This window comes from Thermobia domestica, chromosome 3 (assembly GCF_964235325.1).
Source record: "Thermobia domestica chromosome 3, izTheDome1.hap1.1, whole genome shotgun sequence".
In the NCBI taxonomy this organism is placed as follows: Eukaryota; Metazoa; Arthropoda; class Insecta; order Zygentoma; family Lepismatidae; genus Thermobia; species Thermobia domestica.
Window position 1 is genome coordinate 198,133,448 of NC_137456.1, and position 24,298 is coordinate 198,157,745.

The 24,298-nt window shown below is 36.1% G+C and overlaps 2 protein-coding genes across 2 annotated transcripts in view; one reads left to right on the forward strand and one right to left on the reverse strand.

Moving 5' to 3' along the window:
• The window catches only part of Grd (gamma-aminobutyric acid type A receptor subunit Grd), a 1,945,208-nt gene that overhangs the window by 14,572 nt on the left and 1,906,338 nt on the right, over positions 1 to 24,298 (forward strand). The gene's annotated exons all lie outside the window — the stretch shown is intronic.
• The window catches only part of LOC145682075 (uncharacterized), a 67,501-nt gene that overhangs the window by 1,708 nt on the left and 41,495 nt on the right, over positions 1 to 24,298 (reverse strand). The window contains exons 3-4 of the mRNA XM_081753672.1: positions 23,900 to 24,270; positions 2,512 to 4,222 (exon numbers count right to left, since the gene is read on the reverse strand). Coding sequence (XP_081609798.1) covers positions 2,512 to 4,222; positions 23,900 to 24,270 — 2,082 coding nt within the window. The remainder of the gene's footprint in view (positions 1 to 2,511; positions 4,223 to 23,899; positions 24,271 to 24,298) is intronic.

Sequence of the window (24,298 nt, forward strand, 5' to 3'; positions counted from 1 at the left end):
CTGGCAAATCTATGTCCCTATGTTTCTTCGAATAAATCTTCTCTTTTCTTTTCCAGGCCTTTTCAATGTTTTCTACAACAATTTTACTTAATTCTTCTTTATTTTGCGAATTTTCAAGAATACCTAAGTCTAAGATCCAATTAATGTCCAAAGGATTAAACATTTTGCGTCCTAAAAATAATTCACTCGCTGTCTTCCTCGTTTCACTATTCTCACTAGTGTTTAAAGTATATTGTACCTGATATATATACTTTGACCATTGGGTTTGATTTTTATGTACATAACATTTTATTATTTGTTTTATGTTTTTATTTTGACGCTCCGTCAAATTACTGGACATGGAGTAAGGAGACGTATGAATACGTTTAATGCCTAAACTAAATAAGTAACTCTTGAAGTATTCGCTTTGAAAATAACTTGCATTGTCACATATAATTTTATTTGGATATCCGTAAGAGTAGAATATCTTATCTAATTTTAAACAGATCGATTTCGCATTTAAATTTCTAAGAGGTTCGATAATTACAAATCGTGAATAGCCATCTGTTAATACCAAAACATATTTAAAACCATTACTAACAGGCCAGGGACCCATTATATCTAAATATACGGAATTGTTCGGATATCATTCTTTATGTGAGTAGTAAGTACCATATTGAGTGGTATTCCTGTCTTTACAAAATTGACAAATTGGGCATTTTTGTATAAACTCTCGAATACATGGAAATAAATCTTTACAAGTATATCTACTAGCTATCTTAGCAATCGTACGTTGCGATCCACTGTGGCCACCACCCACAGGGTCTTCGTGATGATATTTAATAATGCTATATTTAAGTGATTCAGGAATAACCGCTCTTAAGCCACCATATTGTTTCCCCTTAGTTTTCTTTAACAATACACCATCTTTAATCAAATAAGGATATTTATTCTTACCACTCTCAATTTCTTGGATAATAGTATGCAAAGATGGATCCTCTCGCTGATGCTCACTCAAAGGTCTATGGAAAAATAGATTTCTCCAAAAATTTACAAAATTTAAATGTACATCCTTCCCGTCTACTTTCTCAATTTCCATAATGTCCTTCGAAGGAGGGGTAAAATCAATATAATTATTCATACGAGAAATATAATCCGCTAAATTATTGTGTCCACTACGCAAATAAACTATATCGAACTGATATTTACTAACCTTTTCTATAAGGGAACCATATTTCTTTTGACGCTTATGATTTCGCAGAATCCACGTCAAAGCTGAATTATCACAATAGACCGTGAACCTTTTATGTAAATACATATCGAATTTATCAAGAGCGTGAACTAAACTTCTCAATTCAAGTTCAAAAATGCTCTTGGACCAGTCTGATGGGGGTATACGTTTACTAAGAAAATAAACAGGTCTTAATTTACCTTCTCCATCATATTGACTTAATATGGCCCCATAATTTTTAGTCGAAGCATCAACATGAATTACGAAAGGAGCATCCATATCTGGAACTCTAAGAATCACGTGATTTATGATAGCTTCTTTAATTTTCTCTAGAAGTTCATCTTCCTCCTTTCCCCAGACAAATGGAACTGAGGGAGACCTCATTGCATTTAATGGAGTTAACAAATCAGCATAATCTTTCAGAAATCTGAGATAGTAATTCAAAAATCCTAACATCTTATTTAAAGCACGCTTGTTCTTTGGTTTAGGCAAATCTCTAATTACTTTGACTCTATCTTCATCTATTTTCATTTCTCCATTACTGAATTCATATCCTAAGATTTTAATTTTTGACTTCAAAATTTTTGCTTTATGAGGACTGATAGTAATCCCCCATTCACGAAGACGTTTAAGTACCTTTTCTAGTATTTCTTTATGCTTTTCTATTGAATCTGTGTGAATAATCAAATCGTCGCAATAAATATCTAAATAGTCACCTTCTAGATCTCTAAAGATTTTATGCATTAAGCTAGAAAGAATAAATGGGCTAACAGCTAAACCCATCGGGAGCTTAACCATTTGTAATAGCCTATTAGGTGTTGCAAAAGCAGTTATTTTTCTACATTCTGGCTTAATGTTTACTTGAAAAAAAGAACTTTTTAAATCGACCGTTGTATACAGATTATGACGTCCAATATTAGAAATAATGCCCTCTAAATTAGGTGACGGATAAGCTGTCAATAACAACTTCTTGTTGACAGAAAAATAATTTATGACAAGTCTTTTAGAATTGTCCTTATTCGTCACCAAGAAGCATGGTGAAATGTAAGGACTACTATCAATCTCTTCAACAACGCCAGTTTCTATTAATTTGTCTATATACTGATTAATTTCTTTCAATTTATGCTTAGGAACTGAATAAGGCTGAGTTATGCTAGGAGAAGGATCAGTTAACTGTATTTCATACTGATAGTCCTTAACCTGACCTAATTTTTCCGTTATAACATCTTGAAATTCTAAAGCTAAATTTTTCACATAGTCAATTAAATTTTTATTAGCAATATTCTCAAAATCATTAATACCTTTTGATTTTATTTCGGCCTCCTCCATGGAGATATCTCTATACGTAGGATTGGAAACCCTGGAGCCAGCTGGTTCTCCCACATTCTCATGCGCCGTCGATGTTCCTGGCGACATCAGCCCTACGCACGAAGTTTCCAACGGAACCTTTTCTCCTCTCTGCCTCCTTCCTCTACCATTGCTGGTCTGGCTCTTTTTCCCAAAACTCCTTGGCTGTGGTGAATTTTGAATTTTTGCTCGGCCCGATGCATGTTGTGAAAAATCAGGTCTGTTACCTCCGTAGGACTCCCAGGCTGTGGCGCCAAGTTGCCTGGGGGCATTCCGGACAGACCTGAAAATATATGGAGAATCGCACAGCTTACTGTTCATAACACAAGATTCCCAATCTAAAGGTTTTAATCCAACTTTAAGATTCACTTTCTCAAACCAAAGTTCTTGAGCATTAACGTTAATATGTGCAAAATTTTCGCGAAGAAAGTTTATACCGATTAACAGTTTAAGTTTTGGATGTTTCACTACACCAAACCAGGCCGAAAATCGAACACCATTAATGAAAAATATAATTTGTACCAATTCACGCACTACTAGTTCCTTGTCTTGCATTATAGTGACGGAATAATTCACATGCTTCACCACAGGTTGACATTTTGTTCGAATTGCCTCTAAAACCTTTTCCTCGACGAAATTTAAACTTGATCCCGTGTCAATGATACAGGGAAACAACGTATGACAAATGCTAACAGGTAACTGTAATAATGTTCCATCATTACCGTCTTCCTTGATTGAGTTTGAAGAACTATGAAATCCTAAAGCATGATTTGATCTCGAAAAATTTCCTCTAGGCCGAAATGTTCTAGTCTCTAATGTTTGGCGAGTGTTCATATTCCTTAGAGGGGCTTTAAATCTCGGGGGAGGCATTTGGTCCTTCCTCATAACCCTTTTATAATCTTGACTATACTTTTCATTAATTTCAAAACTCTCAGCGAAGTCTACATACTCATGTATTGTTTTCGGAACAATTAAAATTAATAACAAATTTCTAATTTCCGGAGTTACTAAATTACTAATCATTTTACATATTTCCTCCTCACACATTTCCATTTCCAAAATATTCAAAGTACTAAACTTCTCTTGAATGAAATTTAATAAATTCTCATCTTCCCGCTTAACTCTATACAAAACCGATTTCATAAATTCAGTATTTACCAAAGGAGTTACAAACTTAACCAATAACGAATGGCAAATATGTTCCCAATCTGTAGTGATAGTTAGTAAACGTTGTAATTCCTCATAAGCTTGTTTTCTACATTTCTGAAGACTTGAAACTAAGATAGCTTCTACAGGAGCTATTTCCTTAACAATTAACATATCAAGCTTCAATAGGAAATGACAAACCAGTAACCCATCCGTTCCATCTATTTCCGGTACTTCACTAATTTGTTTTTCTAAAGAGCGAAAAATACTTTGAGAAAATTGCTTCTGGAAATTACAAACTATGGGAGCTCGCAACACTGGTTGATTCCAATGTCTCTCTATGTTAGCCGCAACTGGCTGTCTTTCTCTCCCCTCCTCATGATTTTCGTTATCAAAAACTATAAGGGGTGGGTCTGCCACCGGAACATAAGGTGCTGTCGCACACCGTAATTGGTTAACTCGTAACCCTCTCTGCGCATTATAAATACTCATTTTCTTTTTTTTTCTCTTGTTATCTGCCTAAACCAAACACAAAGAATACTACCCAGCATATAATTCCTACTAAATCAAGTTGTTTGCCTTCAATACAGACAGATTCGATTCCCTCACGCATCAAAGTTTGTTACTCAGAACAGAAGAAAAGGTAACTTTTAATTTGTATGTAGCAGTAATGCGCCATAACGGGTACACTGCTATTCTCGAAAGGGTTTAATGTAATCTCCTTTGATGCGGAACTGAAGGCAAATGATTTAGTGAGCAAGAAGTATTCAGTAAATTTCAATATGATTAACAATTTATTTCCAATATATGTAACAACTAGAATAATAGCAACAACTATATATATATTTTCAACACTTAACAAACAACACTTAAATTGAAATCTTCCCCTTTCAATTCTTTTGATAGCGGTGTGAACAATTCCACAATTTAACGCCCATGAATTATTTCTGTCCAAATGACATTTTAATCCTTTTAGTTTTAAATCCAAAAATATTTTAGCTAATTTAAACGTTAATTTCAATATAACTAAAGGAATAGTTACGTGTGATCCGATGAACATATCCCTCGGAATCGCAGTATTAATCGGTCCAAAATGGCGCAAAAATAAAAAGGTTAGAATTTAGAACATACTTACGGTCCCGTTGAATATGCCACATCAAACACACACTTACAATATGATTATATAATTATTCACATTTCAGGCTTTGCTTTCACACCACTTCACAAGCGGATCTTAAATTATTTTCCAACACTATTCACAAAATTTACTTCTAATCCATTTAACCATTACAATTTCTAACTTGTATTCTTATATCCAAAGAGTAATTTTAGATCCGTCGACGATTACCTTTTCTTCTGTTCTGACGCTAATCGCGGGTTGACATTTCTACCACAGTTCATAGGTGGCGCTGTTAACTCTCGATGAACAAACGAAGTACAATGTTCATTGAACCTGACCTACTAACATATATCATAGTTGCTAACTGTATGCGGATATTACTAATCAGCTGTTTCAGTGTCCAGACTAAAGTTTTTTTTTTCTTGGAGAAATGTTACAGTATATACGATACGCAAAAACTAAACGAATACCTGTTTTTTTTTTTATTTTCTGGCGAAAAAATGGCTTTTGGGGGCAAAAGCCCCCATCCAAAATTTTGAATGTTGATGCCCGAAAGGCAAGAAAAAGTGAATCTAAATGAAAGAAATTGTGCCCAAATATTGTAGACGTAAAATGAGGGAATACGGGTTTTGTATTTTCCTGGAGAAAAGAAAAGAAAAACGTTTGGGTGGGACACAGACCCCTCCAAAACTTTGATCGTGAAATATCAAAAGTGCTAATAACAGTATGTCAGAAGTGCCCAAATTTACATGAAGAATTGGAACGACACATTGTGTAGGGACAATACACAAAAAACAAACGAATACGGTTTTTTTTCTGCGAAAAAATGGTTTTAGAGGGAAGAATTCCCCACCCAAAATTTTGAAATTTAAGGCCAAAAAGGCAACAAGAAGTGCACCGAATTGGATGAAATCGTGCACACATATTCTAGACGTAAATTGAGGTAATTGTGTTTCGTATTTTCCTGAAAAAAAAAAAAACGGTTGAGTGGGGCACGGATCTTCTTAGTTGGTTATTACGAAATATCAAAAGTGCAAATAAGTATACGTCAGAAGTTCCTAAAAGTATGGAGAATTGCAACGAAACTTCGTATAGGGACAATTTGCAAAACAATAAATGAAATGTGTTTTAATTTGTACGGAAAAACAGTGTTGGAGCCTAGAGCCACTCCGAAAAAAAAATATTACCGTAAAAGTGCAGGAAGGAGAGGACCGAAGCAAATGAAATTGTGTGTAGATATTGTATAGACTGAATGTAAAATAAGGACTTTCGTGTTTTTAAGATGTCCCTATCAATTTTGGCACATCAACAGCAAACAGGAAATTAATCGGCACGTGTTTTTGTTTATGCGGAAAATCATTGTAAGGGTTAAAGTTGCCTCGTGAAATACTATAAAATACGCTATACTGTTTGTGATTGTTGTTGGTCTGCCAAATTTGAATAAATCTGATGGAGACACTTGTGAAACAGGAGAGGCTTTATTTATCATATCCAATATCTATAGACAATTTCATTGGCTTCGGTCCACTCCTTCCGACACTCAACACCACGGTCCACTCAACAGTATTTTTCTTTTCAGGAAAATACGAAACACGTATTCCCTCATCTTACCTCTACAACATTTGTGAACAATTTCATTCAGTTCGGTCGATTTCTTCTTCCCTTTCGGGCGTCAAATTTCAAAATTCTGGGTAGGACCTTTTGCCCCCTAAGACCGTTTTTTTTTCACAGGAAATAAAAAAAGCCGTATTTGTTTATTTTTTGCTTATTGTCCTAACACAAAGTTTTGTTCCAATTCTTCATGTAAATTTGGGCACTTCTGACATACTGTTATTAGCACTTTTGTTATTTCATGATCAAAGGTTTGGAGGAGTCTGTGCCCCACCTAACCGTTTTTTCCAGGAAAATACGAAACCTGTATTCCCTCATTTTTCGTCTAAAATATCTATGCACAATTTCATTCACTTCGGTTTACTTTTTCTTACCTTTCAGGTCTGCCGTGTCGTGACAAAACGCTGTAACTTTGGCGGAGAAGTTTTGCGAAAATGAGCCGTAAAGTTTTCATTCGCACATGTGATCTGTATCGTGTAGAACCAGTGTATCTTGACTTTGGAAACACGTGGTTACATGTAATGTTACGTAAATGCATGTTGTGTGATTAAATTTGGTGAAAATTGATTGGTTGACCATTATTGCCTAGTTACACTGGTTCTACACGATACAGATCACATTTTCGAATGAAAACTTTACGGCTCATTTTCGCAAAACTTCTCCGCCAAAGTTACAGCGTTTTGTCACGACACGGCAGAGGTGTCAACTTTCAAAATTTTGGGTGGGGGCTTTTTCCCCTAGAACCGTTTTTCCGCAGAAAATAAACAAAAACCGTATTCGTTTATTTTTTGCGTATTGTTCATACACAAAGTGTCGTTGCAATTCTTCATGTCCTTTACACACATCTTACATGTTACTAGCACTTTTGATATTTCATGATCAAAGGTTTGGAGGTGTCTGTGCCCCACCTAACCGTTTTTTCCAGGAAAATACAAAATACGTATTCCCTAATTTTACGTCTGCAATATCTGTGCACAATTTCGTTCACTTTGGTCCACTTCTTTTTGCCTTTTGGGCGTCAACTTTCAAAATTTTGGGTGAGGGCTTTTGCCCCCTAAAACCGTTTTTCCGCAAAAAATAAAAAAGCACTTATTTGTTTACTTTATGTGTAGTATCTACCTGCCAAATTTTATCAAAATTGGAGTGTTACACTGGGGAAGTGTTACTTGTTAGAATTATAACAACAACGCATTGCCCACAGTTTGAACACTGACTCAAAGTAATCTGATATAAAAGAACCTCAAAAGGAAAAAAGTAGGTTTATTAAAAAGTGTTTGAGGTTTGGAAAGGGACAGCTTCCAGGACCTCACGCTGGATACATCCCTGAGTCAATGCATTATATTTGTTTCTTGCAAAACATGATTATTAGATGAGTAATATGTAAAATTATATCATAGTTTGACTTTTAATAGGTCTTTCCTTAACACACCCATATTATCCGGCATTCTGCCTGTCTGTTTTATGTCGGATAAACGAAACTCTACTGTATTTCCAAAGATAGCATATACACAGGGGCTAGCGGTCTGCACGGGCCGGAATTTTTAGAACGGTCCCTGCCCGACCCTTTAATTTATAATCTATAGGCATTAGCGGATTAAGGGCGGAGCCAATGGAGCCCAGGCTTCGGGACCCCAAGCTCAGAGGGCTCTTTAAAATCTCTCTGTTTAACAGTAAAATATAGTAATCAACTTATATTATAGGCTCCAGACCGATGCTAATTTTTTTTCCGCTCGTTACGCTCGCGGTATCGCTAGATTTAAGTCTTTCCATCAGCAGCATTTAACTGTTAATAATGAATGCAATTATTTAATTGTTAATAATGGATTTAACTAAACTAATTATTGTAAACTTGGAGCACATTCAAATATTACAGCATAGTTCTCGGTAGTTCCATAAACCCATGAGGCTGTGGAAGGCAGCAAAGAAAATTTATGCACTGGAACTATTCTTAACATAGGGCCCCCTTAAAATAGTCGGCTCTAGGTCCCCAAAAGCCTTAATCCGCCCATGTCTATAAGCAATATTTCACGAAAAGCATGTATATTTTAACAAATGTGTTTGTCATCAAGTTTTCATAAAGTAGTCCCTTTCTCCTTTAAGCAATTTCAGAGGCCACGGTGTTTCAGTGGTAGAGCGTTCTCCTCTTGTGCATGGAGTCCTTGGTTCGATCTATGCTCGCGCCAAGTGAACCTTGTGCTGGACACTGTGTGCGTGAGTTTTCTCGGGGTTCTCCCGTTTTATCCCACTTTCTTCATTCGACCATTTCATTCATTTCTTATCATCACTGTATCCTTTAGCCTAGCCGGCATAACGTGGGACGTAAAACTTAAAGGTTTCATTTCAAATCATTTCAATCAAAAAACAGTTGTAGGAAGTATGTAATTTCGAATAAAACAAACTACTATATACAATTCTGAGTATATTATTTTTTTATGAAATTCTCGCGAACCTTATTTCTAAATCGAAGGGTAAGAAGACTAAATTCACTCTCTTATTGTTATAGATCCATTTCAATTGAAGCAGTTGGAATAGTTGGAAAAAATTAAAAAGCCATACCCTATATTCCAGTGTGGCACAATTGGTATAACGCGGCACACTGGTGTGTCTAGCAAAGTGAACAGTGTGACGCAAACTGTTTCCTATTATTTGCAAGAATATTTGTCGAGTTTCTGTTATTTATTATTATTATTATTATTATTATTATTATTATCAACGATTCTTCCATGGACAGCTGTCTGTATACGGTTAAGCAACCACAAGTATCACATTGAGGGATAATGCAAAAGTCTATTTGCTTGTATATTCTATCGGGAATAACTGCATCCGTCTAGAAAGCTAGGACTAACAACAAAGGGATCCGATGTTCTGACCGCACACCGCCCCAAATCGTGTGTGCTACAAGTTCTCTTCTACGCCTTAGCACAATAAGGGCTGTTGCGTTAAGGGAGAGAGAGAAACAACTTAATTCCATTGCAGTTATATGCTTATTAAATGTTAACTTATGTTTATAAATTATGTAAATGATCGTATCGTTTTCTGTTTATTATTATTATTATTATTATTATTATTATTATTATTATTATTATTATTATTATACATTTCTTAATAGGTTGATTGCCACGTGTATGGAATTCCATACACACGGCTCTCCTGTGCAGCAGAACGTGATGATTTTCCATACGCAAACAATGTAGATATTCTAAGTTTGTTGTGTTCGTTTTATAGGTGTGTATGTAATTAGATACATATGGCGTAGAAATCAAAATTTTATATCCATGCCACGTATATGCAAAACCATACACAAAGAAATTTATGAACAAAGACATTGAGTTTCAGTTTATCGTCTCGTTCAGCAACGAAGCTATATGAGACTTCGGCCTACTGATTAACGTGGACTCTAAACCACGTGAGCTCTCGCCGGGAATCGAAGCCGTGTCTTCCACGCCAAAGGCGCATGCGCTAACCGCATATCCACTAAGGAGCTGATGAACAGAGACATTTATGGGCTAAAACAAAGGCGAAAACAAAGATGTGTGATGTGATTTTGAGTTTATCGTCTCTTTCAGCAGCGAGGCTATATGAGACGTGGACCTACTGATTAAAGTGGAATCTGAACCACCTGAGCTCCCGCCGGCCGAAAACAAAGAATGTTCATTTCAATGCAAACCTATGTAGGCCTACGGACTTCAATATTCGCCCTCAAACGAAAGTGAAGACTATCCATGATTCGCAGTATTAAACTCTCTCTCACCTCTGTATTCTCCTAACATGTCTCCCAGCGATTACAACATTTTTTGGCGTCTCAATCACTTCTTATGTTAGTAGGATAGCTTTACCTAGAGGCCACTGATTAACCTGGCATTGTATTTTTCACTTTTTTACCTTTGGAATTGACAATCATCGTTTGGACATTTCAGTCGCACCTACCTAATATTAACAATGTTTCTACGATAATTTCGTAACATTGTATTATTTCTTTGTTGATTAGCTTGGTTAGGCTTATTTAAACACTTTTTTTTCTTTGCACCGACGTGTAACATCTCTTGGACGAAAATACACTAGCTCTCACTGGAAATCAAATCCAGAACCAATGCACTTGAACCATTTGACCACAACAAGGCACATTTAAAAAGAGGTTTCGATTTTGTTCGGAAAATTGTGATTAGGTGTAACATTAAAAATACATTTAAGAAAGGGTACGGAGCAAACGCACTGTACTTTCTCGCTTGAATTTCTTACACTGACTCGTGTTAGGCTGCAACTATTATTGAAACATTTATTTGGGAAATTGCGAATAAAATAATATTTTGGAAAACTTTGCTAGAAGAAACTTCAGGCCCAAAAGTAAAGTACCCATTGGTCATATTTTGGTTAGAAATAACTTGATCCATATATTAGAATTATTAAGGATATAATTGTATGCGAACTATAAGCAAAAGCGTCTGAGTAATTTCTGAGAAAATCATGAAAAAAGTCACCCCAAGAATAAATTATCCTTTGTGGATCTTTTCAGGACAAACAAGCTATGCTATATTGTTAGTGTTTTCATAAAACATTTATTTATGAAATACGAACACAATCGCCTGAGTCGTTCTTCAGAAAATCGCAGGGTAAAACTTACTGTCAAAAGTATTATACCACTTCTAGATTTTCCGGGAACAACAAACATCTCCAGAGTTGTTTTTAGGAAGGTCATCGTTAAAAGCTTACCCCCAAAGGTAAACTCTTCTATCTGTAATTTTGACAGTATATCGAATAATTTTTAAGCAAATCGTCGGGAAAAATTTCACTGTCAAAGTAAACTCTCTCTTTTGGATTTTTCTTTTCGGAACAAGCGAGTTATGCATATTGTAAGAGTGTTACAGACAATATTTTTACTGAAATTAGAAGAAATTTGTCTCAGTTATTACTGAGAAAATTGTCAAAAAAAATTCAACCCTTGAGAAAACCACTTCTTCTGTATGTTAACGGAATAAACGATTTATGCTGTATCTTAGTTTATTAATGAAACATTTCTTTACGAAATATGAACAAAATTGCCTGAGGCATTAATGGGAAAACCATCGGGGGAAAGCTCAGCCTAAGAGTAAACTACTCCTTCGAACGAGTTGTCATATTGTTAGGTTATTAATAATACGTTTATTTATGAAATGTGGTTGAGAAAATTGTGGAAAAAGAACGCATACCATACAGTAAATTACACCATATATATTTTCTCAGAAAAAAATATTCATATACGGTGGATATTTGTTAATAAAATATATATTTATAAAAAGTAAATAAAATCGTCACAGCTTTTTTTTTCTTGAGAAAATTGAATTATTTTAAATTTTAATCCTTCAGTAAATTACCCTTACTTTTAGGTGTCGAAGGATATAAAATTCGAAAGATAGTATGTTATTAAAACGTTATGTCTAGAATTCGGTCCAGATACGTTGAACAGTATGGCCTCTATTTGAGTGCATGTAAAAGCGTGACGAACCGAGAGACGTATAGATGGACAGACATCGAAAAATAATTTTTTCGATATGTAGGAGCATTGTAGCTTGAATTCATTGAAATCTGGTATTCGGTTTTTATAACTATCACCACATTTTCTTCTTTCGTCGCTCGACTGTGAAAACGAATAGGCCTATACCGACACGTAAGGTGATAATTTGTAATCCCAAAAATTTAATTTGTTATGTTTAATGTGTTGTCACGCTACAAAAAAAAGCTTATGCATGTTACATCATTTTATTATCAGTTCTTCACGCTACTGTATAATTCGGTATGATTATAATTAATACCCATGGCATCTTTTGGAAGCATTCGTGTTCCTCACAAATAGAGCTGTTAATTTAGTTTTGTTTAAAGAAAGCATCCTTTATTTCCTTACACAGACTTATGATTGCATTTGTTGCACTTGTGGATATGAAACAAAAGGAGAGAGAGAGTCAATACTGTAAAAAGAAACACACACACTGAAACACTAGAACAGTAATTTAACATCAGCTTTTTTTTTCTTCATGACAACGAGCTATCGCTGTGACTGTGTTCGCCACGCTGTGTGTAAGGCAGCAGGTCGCGCATGTTTTGTTTTTTTTACTGTTCCTGACTCACAGACACTCGCAGTGAGTTGAAGTTACTTCTGCTGACGGAGAGGGAATGATTAAGCATATCATACCATAAACTGAAAACAATCGCTATTAGTAATAATACACTAATTCTAAATAAATACGTCATCAGAAAAAACAAAAAGTTATTTCATTATTATATTGTTTCGGTTCTTATTAACATAAAAATTATACACTTTCTACAATGTTTTTTAAAGAAAAAATTGGATGGGATCGCATGGGATTCGATCTGGTGTCAAAACAATATAAGAATTACTAGTCCGCCACTCTACCCACTTGACCACACAGACTACCTTTTGTTGCCTGTCTTTTTCTTAACAAATAAATGCTCATGGCTATAGAGCATGTCACTTCCAAACTTAAGACAACAGTTTTTCTCTTTGTTTCTATACTTCCGTATAACATCTTGGTTACAGAAGCTAATTTATATTTGGTAGACAATTTACACCCTAGATTTAAGCCAATAAATGCAATATATTAGTCCACTTTCCAGTTCCTTGATTCAACTAAAGTTATTCCCTCTGCAATCGTGCTGTGCTACTGCAAAAAATCCCTCGAAAACATTATTGCCAGTATACACAAAACCGAACATAATTTTGTTTTTTGCTTATATTTTTATTATTTTATTATATTTTTCGGAAATATCTCCTTAGATGGATTGCTTTCTATTATCTCCACATACTAATAACTGAATTTTACCCATAAACATAAAGAAAATGGAATAATTGCGAAAAATCGTGAGTTACAGTATACGCGCAATATTTTTTGCGCATGGGAGTACATATTCACTATTATAAACAGTACATACTCAATAATGTCTTGTAAAGTATTTTACAATATTTGCGTTCCTTCGTTTCCCGGCGGGAGTTCATGTGGTTCGGAATCCACGTTAATCAGTAGGTCCACGTCTCATATAGCCTTGCTGCTGAAAGAGACGATAAACTAAACTCAACTCAACTATATTTGCGTTCCTTTCTCTGTGGAATCAAATGTTAACAGAACTTTCTTTCCACATAAATTTTTGTTTTTATTATTCCGTCAACTACTGTCTGTTCCAGATAACATGTCAAAAGAGCAGTAGAAAATTGTTTTTGAAATAACATGTTTGATACTGTAAGAATGCGATGAAAAATTATGATTTGAAAAAAATGTCCACGCAATTACACAACGGCACTATGCTTTCGGAAGCTTGAAATCTCCCTGACTAGTAGCAGAAATTCTGACAATTCCGTAACTTTTATAGAAATTGCAAATTCCCTGTCTCTTCCAGGATATCTCGCTCACCTCGCCACCATGTATTGCAAGTAATACAAATTTCCTCATGAGAAAGAGTAACCAAAAGCTTCCTGTAGTTTATTTTTAACGCTGATCCTTTTTTTTTCTCATTTCATTTTGTTTAATCTTCCCTTTTTTTTCATTTCTGGACTCAAAGGAGGGATCCTGACCCCCCTAAACCCCCCTTGGCTACATGGTTGTTGCCGAGCTTGAGATAAGTTCGACTGTGGTCTTATTTACGAATGGATTCAACTATATTTGGTGAAATATTGGAAATTGGTACTCCTCTTATTCGAGAACAGGATACAAATATGAAAGATGCAGTATCTCGCGAGCAGAGGTTCTTTGACACTTTGCATTATCTTGCGTGCGGAAACACGTACGAGGACTTAAATTTGAAACAGCCATTGCATCTCAGACGCTTGGACAAATTATTACAGAAACGTGTGAGGCCGCATTTTTCAGATTCCTGTTTTTATAATCTTCACTCTTTACCTTCCACAGTTCAGGTAAATTTCGATAAAATTCAATAAATTCTTGCCAGAATTCTTGAATCCTATTCATTAACGCCACAGCGCGAGAAATAATCGTTTCTACATAAGGTCTCCTACCTATAGGGCCCATACACGGTCCACGGTTTGTGCAAACAAGGCTGTTTGTGCAAACAATTTGACCGTGTATGGTGCTGTATGAACTGTTTGCTCAAACATTTGTGCAAACTTTTTCCACATCGAACTCGTTCAAAAATTGTTTACACAAACATGATGTTTGCGCAAACACGTGGACCGTGTATGGGCATGTTTGTGCAAACACGAGCTTTATTTCCGAGTAAGAGGCCTAGTGTACAGACGCTTATTTCTTGCGTTATAGCGTCAATGAATAGGAATCAACAATTCTGGAGAGAATTTATTGAACTTTATCGAAATTTACCTGAACTGTGGAAGGTAAAGAGTGAAGATTATAAAAACAGGAATCTGAAAAATGCGGCGTATGAGGAATTGGTGGCTAAAATGAAGAAAATAGATTAGAAGGCGGATAGATAGTCAGTGAGGAATACAATCAATTTTCCAGTATTTCACCACATGTAGTTGAATCCATTCGTAAATAATTTTTATAGTCCACAGTCGAACTTATCTCAAGTTCGGATATTACCAAAGTAAATTTTGATGATTAAACTTAGACCGTTTCTTGAACCACTCTTTCATCCACATCCTCTTCTTCTGTTTTGGTTTCGCAGGTCTTTCCGCTTCCAAAGCACAAGCAATTACTATCGCTAAACGAGCTGCTTCAGTGGACATGTTTACGCGATCAAACTCAAAATTGAACTGAAGTTTGTGCAAACAGTTGAACCATGTATGGCCGAATGTTTGCGCAAACACAGTGTTTGCACAAACATGATGTTTGCACAAACCGTGGATCATCTATGGGCCTCTTTAGAAATAAACCTCGTGTTTGCACAAACATGCCCATAAACAGTCCACGTGATTGCGCAAATATCATGTTCGTGTAAACAGTTTTCGAACGAGTTCGATGTGGAAAATGTTTGCACAAACGTTTGCGCAAACAGTTCATACAGCTCCATACACGGTTAAACTGTTTGCACAAACCGTGGACCGTGTATGAATCCTATAAGAGATGAATCCTAAGTTTTCGGAAACGCAACCATTGCACGTACTGAATAAAGTGTGTAACACAGTGGTTTCCATTTCATGAATTTTTGGTGATTGTATGCATTTACACATTATTCACAGATATAGCAGTCTTTTTTGTAGTTAGAGCTCAGATATTTGCTATAATTACGACTCGCTCTTTAAGAAATACGATAAACTAAAAACGTGTAAAAAAAATGCTTGTCATAAACGTGGAAAATGCACTGAAAGAGCCTTAAAATATATTATGACGTCAAATATTATTCTAAAATATGCTATTTTCACTGTACCTTAGCTGAGATTTACTACAAATATTTGAATTAAAGTACGTCAAAATAAGTTTGAATTAAAGTACGTCTCCTTGCAACGTAAAATTATACCTACGCAATACTTTTATGATATGTTTGATACAGCGAAACAAAATTGTAGGTTCACACGAGAGGTCATTGTTGAACTGTAGTGCAGTTTTTATATAGTGCGAATGTTATATCGACTTGTGGAAAAACAATAGGGAAACTGTAGTCGCGTTCTTCTTCTTCTTCTTCTTCTTAATAATAATAATAATAATAATAATAATAATAATAATAATAATAATAATAATAATAATAATAATAATAATAAACTGAAAAGCGCGAAAAATGTGCAGAAAAGTTCTAAAAAGGCAAACAGGAAGAATGCCAAAAATACTTTTACGATGAAAGTCAAGAGCGTTATTTTTCTCATTATATGGACAGCTAATGTATTTTGTTTTGTTCCCGACATATATATATATATATATATATATATATATATATATATATATATATATATATATATATATATATATACAGGGGCGGATCCAGAATATGATCAAGGGAGGGGCTAAACCACATTTTGCCGTTTTATCCAGTGTAAAGCAGGATTGAAGCCCATTTTATCCAGTGTATACCTGAGCGTCAAGGGGGGGGGGCTATAGCCCCTATAGCTCCCCCCTTAGATCCGCCACTGTATATATATACGGTATATATATATATATATATATATATATATACACTTGCCCTAGTTATAATTAAATTATCTACCATTCTGCTACGGAGAATGTTGATTATGAGTCGTCAGAAAGTCTTCGGTATTATCTTGCAGAGGGCTGCCCTCACCCTTCTTTTCTCTTAGCATACTTTGAACAATTCGAACTGGCTTTTCTATGCGCCACGGCAATCGTGTCGTATGGATGGATTTGTTGGCTGATGGGCACTTGATGCTTCTATGTTCGAGCCAAACAGGTTTTCAGCATTACCCCCTGCAAGCAAGTGTCAACTTCTCCCTCCCCTGCTCGTTGCATTTCGAAGCAGATATATGCGAGCACACAGGACAAAAGAGGTCTTCGCCGGGATTTCACGGATTCTCGTCCACACCACTCCGCAGCACTCGCCCTACACAGAATAGTTTGTTTCACCCCCAAGTCCAAGACTTTCGCGTCAGCTGAGTCGTTGGCTTCAACGTGTAGAATGTACGGACTATTTCCTGACTCGGATTCTGACCATTGCGGCGGTGCAAGGGATTTTGGCTTGAGAGAATCTGTCAATCTCGTGACGTATGTGCTACGTCAGTGGTAAAAGCCACGCAAATAACATCTCAAAAATCACGCCCTTTTTACCCCTGTTCCTCGGTTTTAAGTTTTCTCGCTTGTATGACGGAGCCTTAAAAAATATTAACACAGTATGTTAAATTTTCAGTTAAAGAGAATTTTCCAAGAATTGTGCTATATATTTTAAATTATGCTTTATGCTTTATTTTCTAAAATTATGCTTTTAAAACTAGTTTCCCAATGTGAGTGCATTTTGGCGTTCACCCAGTGTCGTGACCATAGTGCTCTCAAACGGGTCGGGTCAACTCAGGTCGGGTTGGGTCAGTCGGGTCAGTTCGGGTCGGGTTGTCGGGTCGGTTCAGTCGGGTCGGGTTGTCGGGTCGGTTCAGTCGGGTCAGCTCGGGTCGGGTTGTCGGGTCGGGTTATTCGGATCGGGTTGTCGGGTCGGGTTATCGGGTCAGGTCAATCAGATCGGATCACGGTTCGGGTCAGTCGGGTCGGGTCGGGTCAGTCAATTCGGGTCACGGGTCGAGTCAGGTCGGTCTTCAACCCGACCCGACCCGACCCGTTGAGAGCACTACGTAGAAGATTAAATTAAGAAACTTATTATCGCTCAGGTCATACCATTACAAGCAGAAACGTGACTATTGCAAAAAATACTTCGTTTTGTTTAATGGTGCCCATGAGAAGAGAAATTTCTCATCTCGATTCTAAGACAAAACAAACAAAATCGGGATGAGAATTAACATTTTAGCCTACATTTGAAACGGGACGAGGCTAACTCGAATTATCGTCTCAATTTGGAGATGAGAATTGAGACGAGGCGAAAAGTATCGGAAACATTTGTCGTCTTATCTCGATTCTCTAAATAGTGTATGCCATCCTTTAAGTAACAATTGCTCTGTAGACTGAATCTTATACGTCATTTTGTTACTCTGTATTTCAGAGCTCATTGAATTATGATCTATGTATATATTTTTGTAGCAGAGCTTTTAAATTACATCTTCATATTCTACAAGTTAGTTTATTATATGCCTTACTGTTCAATGATATTCAGCTATTTTTGTTACAGCTATTATCCTTAAAACATACAGTAGAATACTTTCTACATGAAACTTTAGTGGAAAGCTTTTGTTTAAATTTGGGTAGTTGCAGAGGAGTGTCTTGAAGGTACGGAACACCTTTTCCGAAATCTCTACGTTTAAGTAAGTTTTTCCACATTGTAAGCTTTTAATACCATTATTATTATTATTATTATTATTATTATTATTATTATTATTATTATTATTATTATTATTATTATTATTATTATTACTGAAGTGTTTTTAATTTAATGGTTCACCCTGTTCCACCCAGCTCCCGCCTAGTGGGCATTATGCTGAAGCCAGAGTTGGCGTGGGTCAATGAAAACTTCACCCACGTCCCACTGACTCACCGCCCACCGTGACCCACTCTGACCCATGTCCCACCGTGACCCACTCTGACCCATGTCCCACCGTGACCCACGATGACCCACTGTGAACCACCATGACTCACCACCCAGCGTGACCCACCATGAACCTTTCTCATCCACTGTGACCTACTCTGACTCACCAAAATCCATCGTCGTCAACTCTGAACACGATCCACGGGCTCTTCTGTACTGGCTAAAGAGTTTAGACTTGTAATAATACAAGACTGTTAAATTGTCACTAATCGGAGTTTGAATTTTATAGTCAATCGCTGAAGCGCAACTCTGTTGCATAACGGTGGATCTGACCTTTACGAAATAATATGGTAAAGTGTTTGTCAGTGAGGAAATTGAAACAGTCCGAGGTGGGGGGAAATTAGTGTGTGCCTAAAATATACTTGTACTAAGAGAGTATTCTTGCAAGTGTTAATTTCTGAACGCATTCCAAAAGAAACTTCTATTCGCAGGAAAATACCCCTGTACAATATGGAAAAGATTATGGTTTCTCAGTTCACAGTATTTTTCTCACAAAAAATTTGAAAAATCAGTTTTTCATAGTTTATAAAGGTGCTCGGGTACCCTATGTGAGAGCATCTCCATAAAGTATGCTCATAATTGTAATTTGTGTAATCACTAAAACACAACGTTAAATTTAAGTTACAAATATGCATAATTGCATTTATTATGAATATTTATTCAAAGTAGTTTACCTAAAGCAAAGAAGAGACTTATTAAAAATTAGATACAAAGTTGAATAACACAAATAAGCCATTAGTAATACAAGTATACATTTTCCAAAACTCGTAATTTTCCACCTTAAAACAAATCTGAAATCGGGTTTATTTCATGTTGCTAACTTTTTCGTGGTAAATCATCCGCAGTGGAATGATGTCCACCCTTCAGCCAAGATATAACTAGCTCGTCTGTAGGGATGCACGCGAGACAAGACGAGACGAGAAATGCAAAAGTATCGTCTCGTCTCGCAGCCTCAAATGTTGGTCTCGTCTCTCGTCTCGTCTCGCAAATGTGAAGTCTCTTCTCGTGTCTCGCATAAAATTTTAAGTTTTATCTCGCGTCTCGCGCGAGACTTTCTCGCATGGTCTCGCAGTCTCGCATATATTCTGGGTCAAAATTTTGCAGTGTGTTATTCTATGGCTCTTAATGAATGATGTGATATTCTGTCCGAAGGCAAGGTGAATCCATGGTAGTTTGCCATTGCTTTCCATGGGATGAATGTTCATAACATCCTAAGGAGACGGAACCTAGAGTTCAACATGGTATTCGAACTTGTGCCCCCTCCGCTCCAAATTAAAAGAAAAGTTATGCTGGAATTTGATTGCTGGACCATTAATTTTCATCATATTAATAGCATAATTTACAGCAAAACCAGCATAAATTGTTGCTGCATCCAACATTGTTTTCCAGCTTAGAGGCCTCCAGGAATATTTGGCTCTTCTAAAATATAGTCGCTACTATCAACATTTACACGTTTTGGTCGTTCCCTTGAAGGGTGATTTTCCATTATAAAGATGTTTTTATACCGCCAAAAGTGCTTGTAGACAACAAAAGAACTCCTCACATCACAATACGACCCAGTTCTTTCGGTTCGTTCGCGCTTGTAGCAATGTTGCATTATCACATTTTATCAACTTTCGCTTTCAACTTATATAGTGTTGCCAGGTCTAGAAAATAAAATTACTGACAGATATAGGGCCATTCCTACGATCTCGCACCAAACCTATAGGGCCATCTTACCAAACCAGTGTTTGAATTAAACTTCCGAACTAGAGGGGGGATGTTTTTGATAAATATATAGAAAGAAAATATTTATTCCATGTAAAAATGTCATGTTATTTCTGCGAGTCGGGCCGGAGATTTCCCCACCTTCCCCAAACATTAATTGCTAGTAGTAATGTGAAAAAGACAGAAACAACAGAAATATCACATTTCGCAGCAATAGGGAGTCTTATTCGTTTTTCAGACCAAAAACAGACGTTCATGTATTCGTGCGCGCTCGCGTGTATGTGTTTGTGTCGCAAAATAAAGTCCTAAATCGATGCTGTTATAAATTTCCAATTTACAAAGCTTTTTTTTAAAAATGATGTGTAGAAACTAAAAAAGGTTTTAATTCTGAAAATCAACCTTGAATAATAATAAATCTCATAAAATGTCTATTGCCCCAATCACTTTTTCTGTTCCTGGAGGCATTAACGCTCAACTTAGAAAACTCAATAAATGTAAAATCACTAAATATACAATTACATGTAATTCATAAATGTTGCGAGACTGCGAGAAGTCTTGCGAGACTTCTCGTGCGAGACTTAACCGAGTCTCGTCTAACGTCTCGTCTCGCGTCTCGCATAAAAATTTCACCCTCGCCTCGTGTCGCGTCTCGCGTGCATCCCTACTCGTCTACTTTGAGCTTGTCTAGCGGTGGGCCATTAACATTATTGAACACCAAGTTAGACAATGTTTGAGCACTTAGTCTATTTCTAATATCAGTCATCTGTAAATTCATAAGGGGAAATCCCCGTTCGCACTCTGTCGTGGAAATTGATAATACTTCTACCCGATTTCTGCACTTCCTCATCAACAATCTGCTTGTTAGACTTAAGTCTGATAACGATTTTTCTTAGTCAGTTTTGAAATACTTAGCAAGAAGTACGTATAATCTCTCTATCACCATACAACATCTTCTCCATATCGACCATGTCGACTCATGGAGAACAGAAACTTCATCTACCACGCCTTCGATGGAAAAGGTAGTCCAGTATATCCAGTAAGTTGGATATATACTACCATTAACATAACTCCAGAACAATGTAAACATATACAGCTAATAATGCGCAATATAACTGAAGAGGTAACAGAAAAGAATAGAAAACACTACTGATTATGCAGCATTTATAAAAGTTTTATAGTTTGCTCATGGCTTTTGTTGTTTTGAGGACTTATGTAGAATATACATATGCTTTACAAATTACTCAAAACTCATTGAAATAACATGGAGTATAACTTGATTACGCATTTAAAGTATTGTTAAGAAAACGAGCTAAAGTACACGTTTTCATTAGAGAGCTTATTTTGTCATAATTAGCTTTAAGATATTCAATATAAAACATAGGGTTTCCTGCAGTTTCCACAGAGAGTTAATACGTAATTGTTGCGCTATAAGCCAGGTAACAGAAATGTATTACGTGTTTGGATACAGAGAATTTTCCGGTCGCAACAGGAGAGTGACTTCGATTGACCGACTAGGTTTGCGCATAATAGGACCCCAAAACCGCTGCAATTTACACCAGATCTGTTTGCTGTTCACACATTGTGTTAATCTTTGACTCAGCGAATCATCGGCACTACAGAAAAAACACATTACATCGGCACTAAGCCCACATTTATTTCGTTTTCGTTTCTACAATATCATTCACTACTATGTACCAAAAGGATTTATTTTCTGCTGTTAAATATTTTGAGTGTATATTACGAAATATAATATTCAATTCTGGTTCTCTTTCTACCAATTTGCATGGCGATAGCCGATAAACGTATTATTGTTTACTTGTTAAAGTTAGAACATTGGGAGTTCGATGATTTTGATAGATATACGCACACAAGACAGTGCTTAAATAAGAACAACTTGAGAGGAGGGAAATGAGCGCTAACGGCAGTGTTAGATCGATCGTATTTAATAAAATTTATTTTTAATATCGCAGCAAGTGGCTAGTGGGAGAAGGTACATTTTCAACTAAGGCATTCAGGTTACGTCCTATAAACAAACTCGCAGTCTTGAATTGCACGTGAGTCATGTTAATGCCTCCGTTCGCTACTGTGAAACAGATGTCATTATCAGCGTTGCCAACCTCGGAGAACAAAATTATCGATTTTCGTCCTTTAAATTGTCGTATATTACATAAAATTATCGTATATTCCTTATAGGCGTGATAATTGTATAAACAAGCATAATACTACTAATAATAGCAATAATATATAATAAATTTACTTAGTAATCTTCAATTTCGAACTCCACATCGGTGTCACTATCCTTATCATACCTAATTACGCAAAGTAATTAAGCGTTACGTAATTTCACTTGCCACAGAACGATTCTAACTTCTTTGTCTTTCACATCCAAACAAAGGCGCTAATATTCACGTGAGCGAATAATAGAGCCATCTATCATGGACAAACAATATTGCCACCTCCACGTAAATGTGATGGATGCAGGGTTACCAATTCTCAAATCGTTATTGATTTATTTTGGCGACAATGACTGTTAAAAATGTGTGTTTTATAATTCTTTATTGCACGCCTACAATTTATTTGCACATTCAAAAACTGCTGAAAAGTATACGTTCTAAAATTATCGCATATTCACCTATTATCGCAAGGGCATTATCATATATCGTATTAAGGCTTAAATTATCGTATATCACGATAAATTATCGTATGGTTGGCAATCCTGGTCATTATAGCGAACACGAAACACACAATTGTTCCACAAAAACCAACCACAAACAATTTCTAGCCTTTTGCCTGCTGTGGAAGACAGGGCAAACACGTTAGTAACAAACCAAAGTTCACTCAAAATAAAAACATTGAGAAGGCGAGTTCGAGACAACAAACATAGTGACCTACATTTATGCAAGAAACTTAAATGCCTGATTTTATTAATTACGAGTTCATAATTATATCGGACTGTATGAGTAAGATTAGTAATAAATGTTATTCCTAGTATTTTAACCGTAGATTGGAATGCAATGTCCTGAATTTTACTAAACTCTTCAGAATTAAATATAATAAGACTGGTTGATTTCTTTGTATTCAATATAGCTCCAGACACTTGTTGATAATTAGCAACACTTTGCATCAAAAAGTTATAGTCGTGAACAGAATGTAGGAAAACACTGACGTCATATGCATTTCCACATACACGTAGAGGGCGTGCAATAACATCGAAACCCTGAATCTTGTGGTTCACATCACACAAGAAGGGTGCACTACTAACTACTTGGATTGGAAGGGAGGGATGACCATTAATATTTAATTTTGTCGCAGCGTCTTTATAGAAGAATTTAAACCATTGTATAATGCGAACATTAAAACCAAAACCATTCAAACCTCTCCACAAATAGGAATGCTCAATGATATCAAACGCATTCTGAAAATTTAAATCTGATATATAGTCTTACTCTTAACCGCAGCATATTGCAAATCGCCCAGTAACTTATTCATGTAAGGAGCTAACCTAGAAGCCAAACAACGACTAATAATTTTAACATCAGCATTTAAAAGGGAAATAGGTCTAAAATGTTTAACATTCGTTGGTTGAGGCACTTTAGGTATAAAAATAGTGACTGCAGGAGTAGGTCAACAGAGATGTTCGGAGACAAAAAAAATTAAGCACTTACCACATCTGTAAGTGTCTGACCCATGACGTGCCAAAGTTTCTGATAAAATAGACCTGATATTCCGTCTTTTCCGGGTGATTTTCCTGGCATTGCAGCAAACGTTGCCAACTTTACTTCTTCAAATGTAAAAGGCGCCGTCAAAGAAGTATTACCATCATCTATTATGATGTTAGGAGTAGCATCAAAAACAGAATTCTTAAGACCAAGCCCTCGAGATGTACCAAAAATTTTTAAATAATGATCATAAAATACCTTTTGAATTGCAAACACATTAGTGCAGGGATCTCCATCTGAAGTAAGAACCGTCTTGATCAGCCGGGTCTGGTCACGCCGGTTTTCTTGCAAAATATGAGTAAGAGAATACTGTTCAGCTACATCAAACATAAGAACCTTACTCCT